General features: G+C 54.8%; 5 protein-coding genes across 5 annotated transcripts; 3 read left to right on the top strand and 2 right to left on the bottom strand.

The window, feature by feature from the left end:
* The first annotated feature begins 253 nt into the window (after positions 1–253).
* Positions 254–3,881, top strand: KGD1 (2-oxoglutarate dehydrogenase E1 component). Its single transcript, XM_062949061.1, has 2 exons — positions 254–3,263; positions 3,328–3,881. Exons 1-2 carry the CDS (start codon positions 674–676, stop codon positions 3,867–3,869), a joined length of 3,132 nt encoding a protein of 1,043 aa, XP_062797283.1. The 5' UTR covers positions 254–673; the 3' UTR covers positions 3,870–3,881.
* Positions 3,882–4,880: 999 nt separating this feature from the next.
* Positions 4,881–6,752, bottom strand: QC764_605550 (uncharacterized protein; the record flags this gene model as incomplete). Its single annotated transcript, XM_062949060.1, has 1 exon — positions 4,881–6,752. The coding sequence occupies one exon, from the start codon at positions 6,750–6,752 to the stop codon at positions 4,881–4,883; it is 1,872 nt and encodes a 623-aa protein (XP_062797282.1).
* Positions 6,753–7,116: 364 nt separating this feature from the next.
* QC764_605540 (uncharacterized protein) lies at positions 7,117–9,006 on the top strand (the record flags this gene model as incomplete). The annotated part of the gene is made up of 3 exons (XM_062949059.1): positions 7,117–7,573; positions 7,630–8,001; positions 8,068–9,006. The coding sequence occupies exons 1-3, from the start codon at positions 7,466–7,468 to the stop codon at positions 9,004–9,006; spliced, it is 1,419 nt and encodes a 472-aa protein (XP_062797281.1). The 5' UTR covers positions 7,117–7,465.
* Positions 9,007–9,131: 125 nt separating this feature from the next.
* On the bottom strand, positions 9,132–11,493 carry QC764_605530 (uncharacterized protein). Its single transcript, XM_062949058.1, has 2 exons — positions 11,166–11,493; positions 9,132–11,102 (listed from the first exon to the last, which is right to left on the bottom strand). The coding sequence occupies exons 1-2, from the start codon at positions 11,238–11,240 to the stop codon at positions 9,330–9,332; spliced, it is 1,848 nt and encodes a 615-aa protein (XP_062797280.1). The 5' UTR covers positions 11,241–11,493; the 3' UTR covers positions 9,132–9,329.
* Positions 11,494–11,662: 169 nt separating this feature from the next.
* Positions 11,663–13,875, top strand: QC764_605520 (uncharacterized protein; the record flags this gene model as incomplete). Its single annotated transcript, XM_062949057.1, has 2 exons — positions 11,663–12,404; positions 12,481–13,875. Exons 1-2 carry the CDS (start codon positions 11,991–11,993, stop codon positions 13,873–13,875), a joined length of 1,809 nt encoding a protein of 602 aa, XP_062797279.1. The 5' UTR covers positions 11,663–11,990.
* Between the last annotated feature and the right edge of the window lie 473 nt (positions 13,876–14,348).

Below are 14,348 nucleotides of genomic sequence, written 5' to 3'. Positions count from 1 at the left end.
ACTCGCGCTCACTCGGCTTCTACCGGGGCTCTCGCTGATGTAACTGACTAGTGTGCGGGCGTAGAGCGGGTGACCACTGTTCTGTCACTGGGGCTCGCTGTCGGCGACTTGTCAAAGGGCCCTTCCGCCCAACCGCGAGCTTGGCCACATGACCACCCGGCTTCAGAACGGCGCGGGCTCAGCGTGGCTTCTGGTTGGTGCGCTGGGCCGAGCAGGGATGCAGCGATGCAGCGGGCGAACCAGGGCCTTCACTGAAAATTGCCGTCATCATCCTCCGGAGACCCATTACTATTTCGCTCGATTTTCGTTTTCCAGCTTTTTTTATCAAGATTGAAGACAGAAAGGCCCCCCCCCTGATCTGATCTGTCTTTGTGTTTTTTTCCCCGTCCCTCTGTTTGCCTTTTGCTGCTCCTCGCTGACGGCGGCATCGTTTTTCTATCACTCTCCCCTCCACCTACGACTTACTCCGCCGCTCATTTCTGGGTTTGGGTTCCAGGTTGTTGCGCTGTTCGGTGTAACACGCTCGGCACTACGATACCGCATCGATACGAAGTACCGCATTTTAGACGGGACGGCTTTGGGTTTCCTCTCAGCGGCCGATTTTTCACACATTTGCCTCAACTCCAGACAACAATTTCAAGTCACCGCCCCCTGACCTGGGACCACGACCGCCATGTTGCGCACCTCATTCCGCGCGCTCCAGGGCGCTGCGTCGACCTCTTCGCGATGCTTCTCGACCGCCACAGTAACTGCCCGTGCCAGCCTCAAGCTCTCCGCGAGCCGTCGTCCTCTGGCTGTCGCCGCCCAAAAGCGCTTCGACAGCGCCCTCCATAACCCTCCCGATGCCGCCGACAACTTCCTGTCCGGTAACACGGCCAACTACATCGATGAGATGTACCTGCAGTGGAAGAAGGATCCCCAGAGCGTCCACATCTCATGGCAGGTCTACTTCAAGAACATGGAGAGCGGTGACATGCCCATCTCCAGGGCCTTCACACCTCCCCCGTCCCTCGTGCCGAGCAGCAACCAGACTGTTGTCAACTTGGCCGCCGGTGCCGGTGTCGGCATCGGTGAGGGCACTGATGTCACCAACCATCTCAAGGTCCAGCTCCTTGTGCGCGCCTACCAGGCTCGTGGCCACCACAAGGCCAAGATCGATCCCCTGGGCATCCGTAACGCCAACAAGTCTGGTTTCGGCAACATCAGACCCAAGGAACTCGAGCTCGACTACTACCAATTCACTGAGAAGGACCTGGATACCGAATACACTCTTGGCCCCGGTATCTTGCCCCGCTTCAAGCGGGATGGCCGCGAGAAGATGACCCTCCGTGAGATTGTGGCTGCTTGCGAGCAGATCTACTGCGGTTCCTACGGTGTCGAGTTCATCCACATTCCCGACAGAGAAAAGTGCGACTGGCTCCGCGAGCGCCTCGAGGTTCCCCAGCCCTTCAAGTACTCCATCGACGAGAAGCGCCGCATCCTCGACCGTCTCATCTGGTCCTCCAGCTTCGAGGCCTTCCTGGCCACCAAGTACCCCAACGACAAGAGATTCGGTCTGGAGGGTTGCGAGACCCTGGTTCCCGGCATGAAGGCCCTGATTGACCGCAGCGTCGATTATGGCGTCAAGGACATTGTCATTGGTATGCCCCATCGTGGTCGTCTCAACGTTCTCTCCAACGTCGTCCGCAAGCCCAACGAGTCTATCTTCAGCGAATTCGCCGGCACTGCCGGTGGTGAGGACGAGGGTTCCGGTGACGTCAAGTACCATTTGGGCATGAACTTTGAGCGTCCCACTCCTTCCGGAAAGCGTGTGCAGCTGTCTCTGGTTGCCAACCCCTCCCATTTGGAGGCTGAGGACCCCGTTGTCCTTGGCAAGGTTCGTGCCATCCAGCACTATAACAACGATGAGGTCCAGCACAAGAGCGCCATGGCCGTCCTCCTTCACGGTGATGCCGCTGTTGCCGGCCAGGGTGTCGTTTACGAGTGCTTGGGCTTCCACCAGCTTCCCGCTTTCTCGACCGGCGGCACCATCCACCTGGTGGTCAACAACCAGATTGGTTTCACCACCGATCCCCGCTTCTCCCGTTCGACCGCTTACTGCACTGATATCGCCAAGGCCATCGACGCCCCTGTCTTCCACGTCAACGCCGATGACGTCGAGTCCGTCAACTTCGTCTGCCAGCTCGCTGCCGACTGGCGTGCTGAGTTCAAGCAGGACGTCGTTATCGATCTCGTCTGCTACCGCAAGCACGGCCACAACGAGACCGACCAGCCATCCTTCACCCAGCCCCTGATGTACAAGCGTATCCAGGAGAAGAACCCCCAGATCGAGATCTACGTTGACCAGCTCCTGAAGGAGGGCACTTTCACCAAGGAGGATGTAGAGGAGCACAAGCAGTGGGTGTGGGGCATGTTGGAGGAGAGCTTCGCCAAGTCCAAGGACTACCAGCCTACCTCCAAGGAGTGGACCACCAGTGCCTGGAACAACTTCAAGTCTCCCAAGGAGCTTGCCACTGAGGTCCTTCCTCACAACCCCACTGGTGTTGACCGTCAGACTCTGGAGCACATTGGTACCGTCATCGGCACTGCCCCTGAGGGCTTCAACGTCCACCGCAACCTGAAGCGTATCCTTGCCAACCGCACCAAATCGGTCGTCGAGGGTAAGAATATCGACTGGTCTACTGCTGAGGCTTTGGCTTTCGGTACTCTTGTCACGGAGGGCAAGCACGTCCGCATTTCTGGCCAGGATGTTGAGCGTGGCACCTTCTCCCAGCGTCATGCCGTCTTCCATGACCAGGAGACTGAGGACATCTTCACCCCTCTCCAGCATGTCGGCAAGGACCAGGGCAAGTTTGTCATCTCCAACTCCTCTCTGAGCGAGTACGGTGCTCTTGGCTTTGAGTACGGTTACTCTCTGACCGACCCTAACGGTTTCGTCATGTGGGAGGCGCAGTTCGGTGATTTCGCCAACAACGCCCAGGTCGTCTTTGATCAGTTCATCGCCTCTGGTGAGACCAAGTGGATGCAACGTACCGGCCTTGTCGTGTCCCTGCCCCACGGTTACGATGGTCAGGGTCCTGAGCACTCTTCCGGCCGTCTCGAGCGTTTCCTCCAGCTCTGCAACGAGGATCCTCGCCTCTACCCCTCGGCCGAGAAGCTCGACCGCCAGCACCAGGACTGCAACATGCAGGTTGCCTACATGACCACCCCCGCCAACTTGTTCCACATTCTCCGTCGCCAGATGAACCGGCAATTCCGAAAGCGTAAGTTGAACCCTGTCCGTTCCGTCCGTCTTGCATGGCCATCCGTGCTAACCTTTCCGTCTAGCCCTCATCCTCTTCTTCTCCAAGGCTCTCCTCCGTCATCCTCTCGCCCGCTCCAACATTGAGGAGTTCATTGGCGAGACCCAGTTCCAGTGGATCATCCCCGACCCAGCCCACCAGTCTGGCGAGATCAAGGCTCCCGAGGATATTGACCGCGTCATCCTCTGCTCTGGCCAGGTCTATGCCGGTCTTCACAAGTACCGCGCCGACAACAAGATCGACAACGTTGCCATCACCCGCATCGAGCAGCTCCACCCCTTCCCCTGGGAGCAGCTCCGCGAGAACCTCGACCAGTACCCTAACGCCAAGACCATCGTCTGGGCGCAGGAGGAGCCTCTCAACGCTGGTGCTTGGAGCTACACTCAGCCTCGCATCGAGACTCTGCTCAACAGCACGCAGCACCATGACCGCAAGCACGTGATGTACGCCGGCCGCAACCCCAGCGCGTCGGTGGCCACCGGTCTCAAGTCGTCGCACACCAAGGAGGAGCAGGATCTTTTGGAGAGCGCTTTTACCGTGACTCAGGACAAGCTCAAGGGGGAGTAAGTCTTTTGAATGGGGGTGTTTTGTAAATGAAAGGGTGGGAGGGTAAACACAGGTGGGGGAGAAAACTACGGTTTTTTTGTGTCTCCCTAATGTACATGTATAAACTTTTTTTAAAGTGTCTCTTGAATGAAGCAATCGTTCTTTTTTTCTTTTTTTACTTTTTTTTTTTTTGGTAATGAGAAAAAAAGAAACGTGAGTGAGGCAAGAGGATTACACAGGCAAGATGCATGGGATAGGGAAATGGATTGGAATGTGTGTGCATTAAAATAATTGTTTTCTTTTGCTTCTTGAGATCATAGCTTTTGGTTTGGTTTTTGGGAGGGGGTTGTGTACGTTAGATGTTAGAATAGGGGGGGGAAGGGTTGGGTACACAATTGAATGATGTTGATGATTTGGTATTTTACGGTATGAGTAATGACATGAGTGGTATTTGAGTGAGGTATTTCTTGTGATTTGGAAATAGGATTGGTGATATCGATGGGATGCCAAGTGTGGTGGTTGGGTTGTGCTGGGTGAGATAGAGCCTGATAAGAAGGTTACATGCATTTTCATCTGGAAGGGGTGTTTGTGAGGGCAGATTCGAATGGCTAGGTATCGGAGGCGGCGAGACGGAGAGCGAGGCGAGAAATAGGGAGACTTACTTGGCTTGGGTAGGAGAGGTCGTTTATCATGATTAATTCACGTTTTGGATATTCAAGTCTATGTCTTTTGGGTTCCCCTAACCTTCCTTCGTTTGGTTTTTATAAAATTTCAGCTACCCACGCGGCGGCATTGCCTTTTGACGCTTTAACCCGGTCAACACATAAAGGCGATATACATAGATCGTTTCTCTCACTGCCAACTCATGGGTTTTTTTTTTATAAAAAAAAAAGAATATGTCCTCTAAACAAAATTGGCTACTGGCCCAAGTTAACCTTTCGCCAGAAAAGAAGTAATAATGTGTATATACAGAAGAAGAAAAAAGGGGTATCAAAAGAAAGAAGAATATTCCAACCCAAACCACAACCCCATTCACATCTCCGTAATCATCCCCCCACCCCTCTCCAACCCCATCGCCCTATAAAACTCTGTATCCGTCACCCTCACCCCATCAACAGCATAATACGCCCCCTCCAAATGCTTATACTGCACCCCCTTCTCCTGCCCATCCTCCGGCTGGATAATCAGCTCATCCTTTGTATACAACGCCACCACCTCCTTCCTCTGAGCCGGCGGGCTAGGCGGTTCCGACGACCCCGCCACACTCAGCGGAGGAGGGGAAGAAATAGACGGAGACCTCGACTGTCCTCGCAACATTTTGGTATTGAGGTACTCCCTTTCCGCGCTGTCGTAAGTAACAGGCATTTCCCCAGTATGATCGGGAGGATGGACCCAGTCCGGGTCTTGAAGTACAAGTCTAGATCTTTCGTCGTTGGTCATGGGGTCCAGACAGCGGATTGGGATCTCCAAAGGGAGGGTTCGATCCAGAGCGGTGTGGGGGGGTCCCATGCCGGCGATAATGTTGAAGATGCGGGGGATTTGGTGGGGGGCCATGTCCTGCAGCCACCAGACTCTGTCTGAGATGATGGTTGTGAGGGCGAGGTAGTGCGCAATCATGGTCAGGGCTGGGGGGCGGCGGTGGTGGGCTGAAGTGACGAATTCTCGGCCGAGAAAGGTGAAGAAGGTCATGACGCGCCAGATGAACATGTGGCTGTTGTGGCCGGAGCGTCGGAGTTCTTCGTAGACTGATCCGAGGACTTGGAGGCATTCTCGGTAGCCGGCTAGAAAGGGGGTGTCGAGGGGGTCTTGGGTGTTGGCTAGGTCGAGAAGGTAGGCGGGGCAGTGGTTGATGGAAGTTTTCATGTCGATGTCGGGGCGGAAGATGATGGGGAGGAGACCGGACTGGGCTAGGGTGGGCAGTTTGGTGACGTCGATGATGGCGCCGATGCCTCGCCAGATTGTCATCCAGTCGAGGATCACGAGGGAGGTTGGACTGTCGTTGTTGTTGCGGAACATGTAGGTTGACAGACCGGTGAGGAGGTATGCGCAGGCGATGAGGGCCGGGTAGGTCGACGCTTCGGCCTTTTCGACTGCTTTTCTGAAGCTCTCCAGGGCCTTGACCCGGTAGGTGAGCTCCTTGGAAGGTGGGATATGCATGTCGGGACGGCCGCCCGCCCGGTTAATGTGTTGAGCTGCCATGGCAAGGCAGGTGTTCATCAGGAACGGGTGGGCGAACGCGTGCTGGATCACGTCGGCCCTGAGGACGTGGTCAACCATGCGGTGCCGGAAAGGCCCAGAGGAGTAGGACGTGTAAGTGTTGTTGGTGTAGATCCAGAGGAGCCTCATCTCGAGGTCATCGCGCTCCATGGGGATGAACTCGGGCTCCTGAACCGGAGCCAGAGCTCGTCGGCGAGCGGGAGTCGTCGCAACAACAGCTGAGCTGCTGCTGTTAGCTGCCCCGCGATTGCGAGCTCCCGCTGCGGCGGTTGCTGTTGGTGTGATGACTGGGTACACGCATCGATCGTTCCTGGCGGTACAGGCACGACATGACGGCTTTGCTTCGTCACATTTGACTTTTCTGGACTTGCAGTTCCGACAGCCGGTCCTGCTCTTTTTGTGCGGGCGTTTTGCGTGGTAGGGTTTCTCGACAACACCACCGGATGTTGAAGACGATGAAGCTGATGGCGTCGACGAGCTCATGGTATTTTCGTCGCCGGGTCCACTACCCCCTCTCGGCGGCGGGCCCTCCTGGAGTTGTCGTTCACGGTCACGGTCACGGTCACGCTCCAGATCGGCCTTTGGTTGGAGGGTGGGGAGACGGCGAATTTGAGGTTGGGGTTGGTTGCTTGGAAGTGGTGTCTGCGCCGTGGAGGGCATCGTCACGTTTTGATGTTGCTTTTTCATGATGGAACGGACACTTGGAATCTTGTTCCTCCCAGCTAGAGTTCTCCGGAGGTTGCAACCCGCATATCGATTCTCTTGGATCCGGCCAGCCAGAGAAAGTTCGGGGCCCCCGCGATTCTCATGGCGGCACGACGGCACCTGGGAAGGCCAAGAGGCTCCGTCGGTTGGCGCTGCACATCACCGATTCAACCTCAGCTGGGTCTAGTCCCGCTGCAAAGTTGGGGAAGGGCAATTTCAGGGATAGCACTCGGCCAGTTATTCGGCCCTGTGGCCCTGTGGCCCCATGGAGATGGAACGCGGAGAAATACTACGATCTATTCTGCACATTAGATCGATCTTCTTCTCTGCTGACCTATGTGAAACACTTACCCCATGGCTCTGTTGGGTGCTGAAGATTCCTGGGATTTTGTGAATGCCTTCTCATTGATGATCTCCAATAGAAACGCTCGGGCTCCCGGGCACTGGCAAGCACCCGCGTTACAGCACCCAGCAGCCGACAGCCTGGAACAAGTGGAGCCGGACGGTAGGCCATCGCCCGGCTGGGATTAGGTAGGCGGGCTGGCAGCGCACTGACACCACCTTCAACAAACGCGCCGACGCGTTGGCACCTTGTAAACGGCCATCTCTAGTGCGACAGCCCAAACAAATTACCACTTCTTTTTAGAAGTAAAAAGTCAATTGATCGTGAAGGGGACCGTTGCAGACTTCAGACAATGACTGTACCAATATTCGAGCTCCCTGACGAGCTCAGGCTCAGCCTCATTACCAAACAGTTTCCTTGCAGAGAGCCCCAGATCAGAGCACTAGCTACACTTTTGAATGTAAGAGCATTTCACATAGGAGAGCTAGGATCTGAACACCGAATTAACAAGCAAAGCCCAGCTCAGCACCATGTCGGAATCTGGTAGTCTATGGTACTGAAGCAACAGGCAAATCTGCCATCACAACCGCCCTCTTGGCCAGCCTTGACGGGGACTCGTTTAAACACGCCATTGTCAACTCGATAGAATGTATCACAGCTCGCCATCTGTACGAGACAGTCGTGGGCAAGGTGGCCGCCGCCGTGGAATGGGAGGCCGTCGCCCCAAGGTGCGAGTCAGTCTCACAGTTGACCGTCGAGCTCTCCAAGATGCTCAAGTACACCGAACGGCCAGACGGGTTCCGGTTCGTCCTTGTCTTTGACGGCATCGACCATCAACGAGAGGCACCTCACACCCTCCTCCCAGCACTAGCAAGACTATCAGAGATTGTAAGCCCCTCCCCCTACCACCCCCTATCCTCACTTCTGGTATAGCTACCCACTAACACTCCCTAGATCCCCTCCCTAACAACCCTCTTCATCCTCACCTCCCCACCCCCAAACAACCTCCTCACAACCTTTACCCCTAACCTCCACTTCCCAACCTACACCAAACCCGAATTCATCACCATCCTCTCCCTCTCCCCTCCCCCCCCCATCACCCCCTCAACAACCCCAACCGAAACCCTCGACCTCTACACCCGCTTCCTCTCTGCTCTCCACGACTCCCTCTCCCGCCCCGCCTCCCGCACCCTCCCCTCCCTAACCCAAGCAAGCCGAACCCTCTGGCCAAAATTCATCCAACCCATCCTCGCCCGAACCCACACCGTGAAAGAATTTTCCAAATTAATCGTCCTAGCGAGGGTTCACTTCCAGGATGAATCCGTCCTCGACCCAACCCTCTCCCTTTCTCCTTCCACCACCACCACCACCCCCAATCCCACCATCAAAACAACCGACCTCGCCACCCTCCTCCCTACCACCGCCCGCTTTTTGCTTCTATCAGCCTACCTCGCCTCTCACAACCCGACTAAATCAGACCTCACCCTCTTTTCCACTTTTCACCACGGGCGTAAACGTCGTCGGGGTGGGTTTACCGGGGGTCGAGCAAGAAAAAACGGGTCTCAACACCGCAAGATTGCAAGGAAGCTGCTGGGGGCGCACGCGTTTGTTTTGGAGAGGATGCTGGCTATATTTATGGCTGTACGCACAGAGTGGGATCCGGCTAGTGGAGGGAGGATCAAAAATGGGATCGTTGAGGGGGAACAAGGGTTGGATAATGATATTTATATGAGCATCGCCACGCTGGCGAGCTTGAGGCTGTTGGTCAAGGTCGGGGGAGGGGGGGATGTGACGGATTTGGGGGGCAAGTGGAGGGTTGCGGTCGGGTGGGAGGTGGTTAGGGGGTTGGGGAGGTCGGTTGGGGTTGAGGTGGAGGAGTGGTTGGTTGAATAATAATAATAATAATAATAATAGATAGGCGGAATAGAGAGAGAGAGAGAGACTTGTATCTGGGTAGGTGGCTGTTGAATGGAAAGGTTTGGACTAGATACCAGCTTGGGTTGTAGTTGGGATATTTAGATTGTTCAGTACAAAGTTCAACCACAATCAGAGCCTCCATCTATCTATTTTACAATCAAGACCACTGAAGCATCATAAAAATGCGCTTATGCACCTGCAATCTAGCTATGTCCTACACTATTAAACAACCCCAAACCCTCATGATTACCAAACGCTAAACGCCAAACCCTCCTTTTTGATGTACGAATCCCGCACCATCATCTCCTCCTCTCCCCCTTCCGCTCCTCGTCCCTCTTCTGCCTCTTCCTGCTCTCACTCGCAATAAAATCCGTCAAATCCTCCTCAAACTGGCTCTTGTTCCACTGCGCCCCCACCCCCTCCTCCCTCCTCCCCTGCTCATACCTCTTCTTCAGCTCCTCCTTGCTCACCCCCTCCTCCCTCACCAGCTGATCCGGATCAAGACTGACCTCCACGTCCCCCGGCTTCTTCCTCTTCCTGCTCTCCTCATCCTCCCTCCCCAGCACCGGCAGCCCGGCCCCGTGTCTCCCCAAGTCGTACGTCTTATCCGAGCCAAAGAAGCCCTCCACTCTCGTTTGCCTCTCTGGGATGACGGTATACGCCGACCGTGGGTGTTCCTCCGTTTCGTAGCCCCTGCGGGACTGTTTCCGGAGATCGAATTCACCTCCCATACTGGATTCAATACCAGAGGCGTCAGGGTGGAGTGTGCTGGCGTATCCGCCCGGAGTTTCGAGGCCGGTGGAAGTTTCGATCCCACCGGCCGGGATGTGGTCTCCGTCTTCCTCGTCCGAGTCTTCTTCCTCTTCTTCTTCGGATTCTTCCTCTTCCGACTCTTCGGCGGGGGGTTGGAGTTCTCCCCAAAGTGTGCGGTCAATTGGTTCCGCCAGGGTGATGTACGCTGCTGCTGCTGCTGCTGCGGGCTGGCCTGGTTGAGCTGGTGCGCCCGTGGGGTACCCTGGCTGTCCCGGGACCATGAGGCCAAAAATATCGCCTCCGTAGAGGGGACGGTTATATTCGTCTAATGGGGGTTTGCCCCATTGACCAGGCTGGAAGCCCCAAGAAGCTCCTGGTGGGAGAGGGGCGTTCAGGCCCGGGATTTTGAGGGTTGGGTAAGACGGGGGAGGACCGATGCGTTGTTGCTGGAGGAGCCATGGGGGAGGAAAGCCTGGTTGCATCCCTAGAGCATCCCGGAGTCCTTCGCTGAGTTCACCAGCCTTAAAGATCTTGTAGTCGGCCTCCCACTCTTTGCCTTCGTAGTAGACGTCACCGAATCGAGTCAGGTCTGGCTTGGTCTGGTGGCGGAAGAAGGCATCGTAGAGCTTTTGGTAGTCAATGTCGAGCTTGCCCATCTTGGGCTGTACTCTCTCTCGCTGCTTCTGCTTGAGGGTTTGCTCGGCCTGCTTCTCCAAAACCGCATCTCGCATCTCGGTGATGCCCGTCTCGGCGATGAACTGGGGGAGCTTGAACGGCGGCTTCTCGATGCCACGCTTGCTGGAGAGGTACTCACGCTTCAACGACCAATGCCCAGGCACAGGAACAATATTGCGCTGCGCCTTGATTTGTACCAACAAACGTGGATCTGATGACGAGACATCGTTCCATTCCACCACCTCTGGGGTCCGCACGAGAGCCTTGAGCTCTGCGATGGAGAGCTTGTTGAGCTTTTTGCGCTTCTTCTTGGACATCTTTGGTTGCGCGTCTTCGTCTTCGCTGGGAATCTCGTCGTCCTGGTCAAAGAAGACCTCGCCCTTGTTGCCTGCGTTGGCCTCTTTTGCTACCTCGTCGTCGTCGTCCAGGCTCATGCCGTACTTTTCGAACGCTTTCTTGAAATCGGCGTAGGCGGGGTCGTCCAATGGGATTTCGTCGATGATGGGACCATCAGCGTCCATTTTTGTGTCTTCATCGCCATCCTTCTTGACTTCGAGATCGGCGACGGGTGTTTGGTCGTCTGGTAGAGATCCGTTTTCCCTTGGGGTGTCATCCTTGGTATCTTCTGGGGCTTTTGAGCCGTTCTGGGAAAAATAGTCAGAAATTGGGATTGTGTTGTGAACTGATGGATAGAAAGCAGTACTGACCTCGACCTGTGCCTTTTTCTGCTCCTTCTTCTTCGCCCGGCGCATTTGGTTCTTGGTCATTTTTGGGGCCGCCATCTTGGACAGCTGTGAGCCGTCGGCTCTTGTTCGTCAAGGGAAAAAGCTTGATGATGTACTCGTGATGCGACTCGGATTTGGGCCGTGATATGATGATATTGATGTCGTAAAAGCAGTCGGGGGTGGTGATGATGGCCGGCGGGTGGAGTTTGACGCGCTATCAACGTCCTCGATTCATCAACGTCCAGCAATCAATCGCCATGCGGCGCGCCCCAAAACTTTTGAGAAAGAGGCAGGTCTTGGCTTGGCGGTGGCTGTTTGGGAGTGAACAAGGTGTGGCTGGTGCGCTCCGAAGGCTGGATGGAGACCCCCCCTGCAGCGCGTGCTGCTTCTGTGACAGCAATTGGAAGCGCCAAGAGAGCTTAATTGGCGGGATTCAAAACCGCCGCGCGCTGCATACATAGGTTGCCAATTGCCATCGACTCGAATTCTGTGTGATTGGTGATTGCTTCAGGCTATCAAACACAACTCTCTTTCATTTTCCTGCCTCTGCTGCTTGTCAACCGAGTTTGCCATGATTACTTGAAACTAGTTGATTTTCAACAACACACTCGCTTGATTGATTGACTTTTTATTTTTTATTTTTTTAAAACTTGCTTGTGACGTCTGTCAAGCCAAGTCCTGTACTTCCCACTCGCTTACGCCAACATCCCACGCCAACTGTCCAAGGATCCCGAGTACAGATATCGCTATAGATACGACTGAACAAAGTCCTTCTCTGTTCATACCTACACCAGACACCTGTGCGCGATGCCACACTCGACCTCGCACATGCGGGCACCGTCGCAGAACCGACTGTCCAACGCAAACGGTAGCCCGGCGCACAACGGTACAGAAAAGTTCCCCGACTTTGATGCCGCCCACGTTTTCGATTCGAGCGCGCCGAATGGAGGAGGAAGGCAGCAGCAACAGAATGGATACGGATACAGCAGGGAAAGTGCTACGCAACAACAACCAGAGCAACGTTGGCACGCCCACGCTCACGCCCGCCGCGACAGCAGAGTAAAATGGGCTCCCGGCGCCGCCTCCTCTCACGCATACGGCCATGCCAGGAAAAGGAGTAGCATCAGCACTGCCATCCACCGCATGCGCTCCGGGAGTATGAGCCAAAACGCCCACGAGATAGCCGACGCCCTCCGCGCTCCTGTATCATGGAAGCTCATTGTATGTCCAATGTCCCCTGTGTCCTCTTTTCCAGCTTGTGCCACCATGCTGATATGTCTTGTTGCCTGCTGTGTAGTCACTATGCATAATGTGGTACTGGTCCTCCGCCCTGACCAACACCTCCTCCAAGTCCATCCTCACGGCCTTTGACAAGCCCGCGACCCTTACCATCGTCCAATTCGGCTTTGTATCTTCCTACTGCCTCATCCTGTCAGGGCTCGCCTCCAAGTTCCCCAAACTACGAACCCTCATCCCAGCTCTCAAACATCCCATCCGATACCCATCCCGGGATGTAATCCGAACCACCCTCCCCCTGGCCGTCTTCCAAATCGGCGGCCATCTCCTCTCCTCCACCGCGACATCCAAGATTCCCGTCTCGCTAGTCCACACAATCAAGGGCCTCTCCCCGTTATTCACCGTCCTAGCCTACCGCTTCATCTTCGACATCCGCTACCCCCGCGCGACATACATCTCGCTCATCCCTCTCACCATTGGAGTCATGCTCGCCTGCTCCAGCAACAAGAGCCAATTCGGCGGCCAATTCCTCGGCATCCTCTACGCCCTCCTCGCAACCATCATATTCGTCACACAAAACATCTTTTCCAAGCGCTTGTTCAACGAAGCCGCCCGAGCGGAAGCAGAAGGATTAGGAGTCCAGTCCAAGAAACTGGACAAGCTCAATCTCCTCTACTACTCCTCAGGCATGGCCTTCATCTGCACCCTCCCCATCTGGTTCTGGTCGGAAGGGTTCCACATCCTCACTGATTTTTTGTATGATGGTTCAGTCGACTTGACGGTCTCACCAAACAGCTTTGATCACGGACGGTTGACGGTCGAGTATATTTTCAACGGAACTTTTCACTTTGGGCAGAATATCCTCGCGTTTGTGTTGTTGTCTACTGTGTCCCCGGTTACGTACTCGGTGGCTAGCTTGTTGAAGAGGGTGTTTGTCATTTTCATCACGCTGATTTGGTTCAGGAACCCGACGACGAGGGTGCAGGCTGTGGGGATTGGGCTGACGTTTTTGGGATTGTGGATGTACGACCGGAGCAGTGAGAGGAATAAGGCGGATGCGAAGGCGAGGAGGTTGACGGGGGATAATTTGAAGGGGGTGGAGGGGGGGATTTTGCCTTTGAGTGTGAAGCATAATGGTGGCATCACGGCGTCGCCGCAAGAGATGAATGGGGTTTTTGGGAGGGGTGGGTATGGGTATACGAATGGGAGGGTGTCGTCTCCTAACCTCGTGCCGCCGGCTTCGAGCAGCGGGGTGGGGGTTGTTGTCAATGGCGACAGTAAGAAGTCGGATGATTATGTTGCTGGGGGCCATGGGGGGAAGGGGAGGAACAGGGGGGCGAGTAATGCGGCCGCTGCCTGGCTGGCTCCTGGGACTAGGGCGGAGGAGACATGGCGGGCGGGGGATGGGGGGACGAATAGTGGTGGTGTTGAGGGGAGTTTGGTCGTTGCGAGGTGATGAAGATGATTAAGGGTTATGATGATGGGATGGGAATGGTTTTCTCGGCTCTTTCTCTTTTTTCTTTTTTTTTTTTTTTTTTTTTTTTTTCTTTTTTCTTCTTGAATTCATGATTGGGGTTGTAGAATTATTGTAGTCTTTTTTAGTAGCATTCATGTTTTTTTTTGTTCAGGTTCATGTATCTCTGGGGAATCTGTGCTTGAATTGCTGTTCCGGAAAATGGATGTTGGGTTTGAACGAGGTAAGAAAGCTTGACGGAGCTGTGTGCATCAGGGGTAGGTAAACCAATCTTATAACCAGGGTCGAACAAACACCGTGAGATCGAGTGTAGTCGTGGTATTTACAATTCCGCTGAATTGCAATATATACAAAGTTTCCCAATCCAATGCAGCAAATTGTATATATATACTTTTCAAACTTTTCCGCTTTCCCCCTGATTCCTTTGCCGTACCCTATGCCACCGTCCCCCCCAT

The sequence above is a fragment of the Podospora pseudoanserina genome, chromosome 6 (assembly GCF_035222485.1).
Source record: "Podospora pseudoanserina strain CBS 124.78 chromosome 6, whole genome shotgun sequence".
In the NCBI taxonomy this organism is placed as follows: domain Eukaryota; kingdom Fungi; phylum Ascomycota; class Sordariomycetes; order Sordariales; family Podosporaceae; genus Podospora; species Podospora pseudoanserina.
The sequence above is the reverse complement of the archived record's forward strand: the minus strand, read 5'-3'. Positions and strand labels throughout refer to the sequence as shown.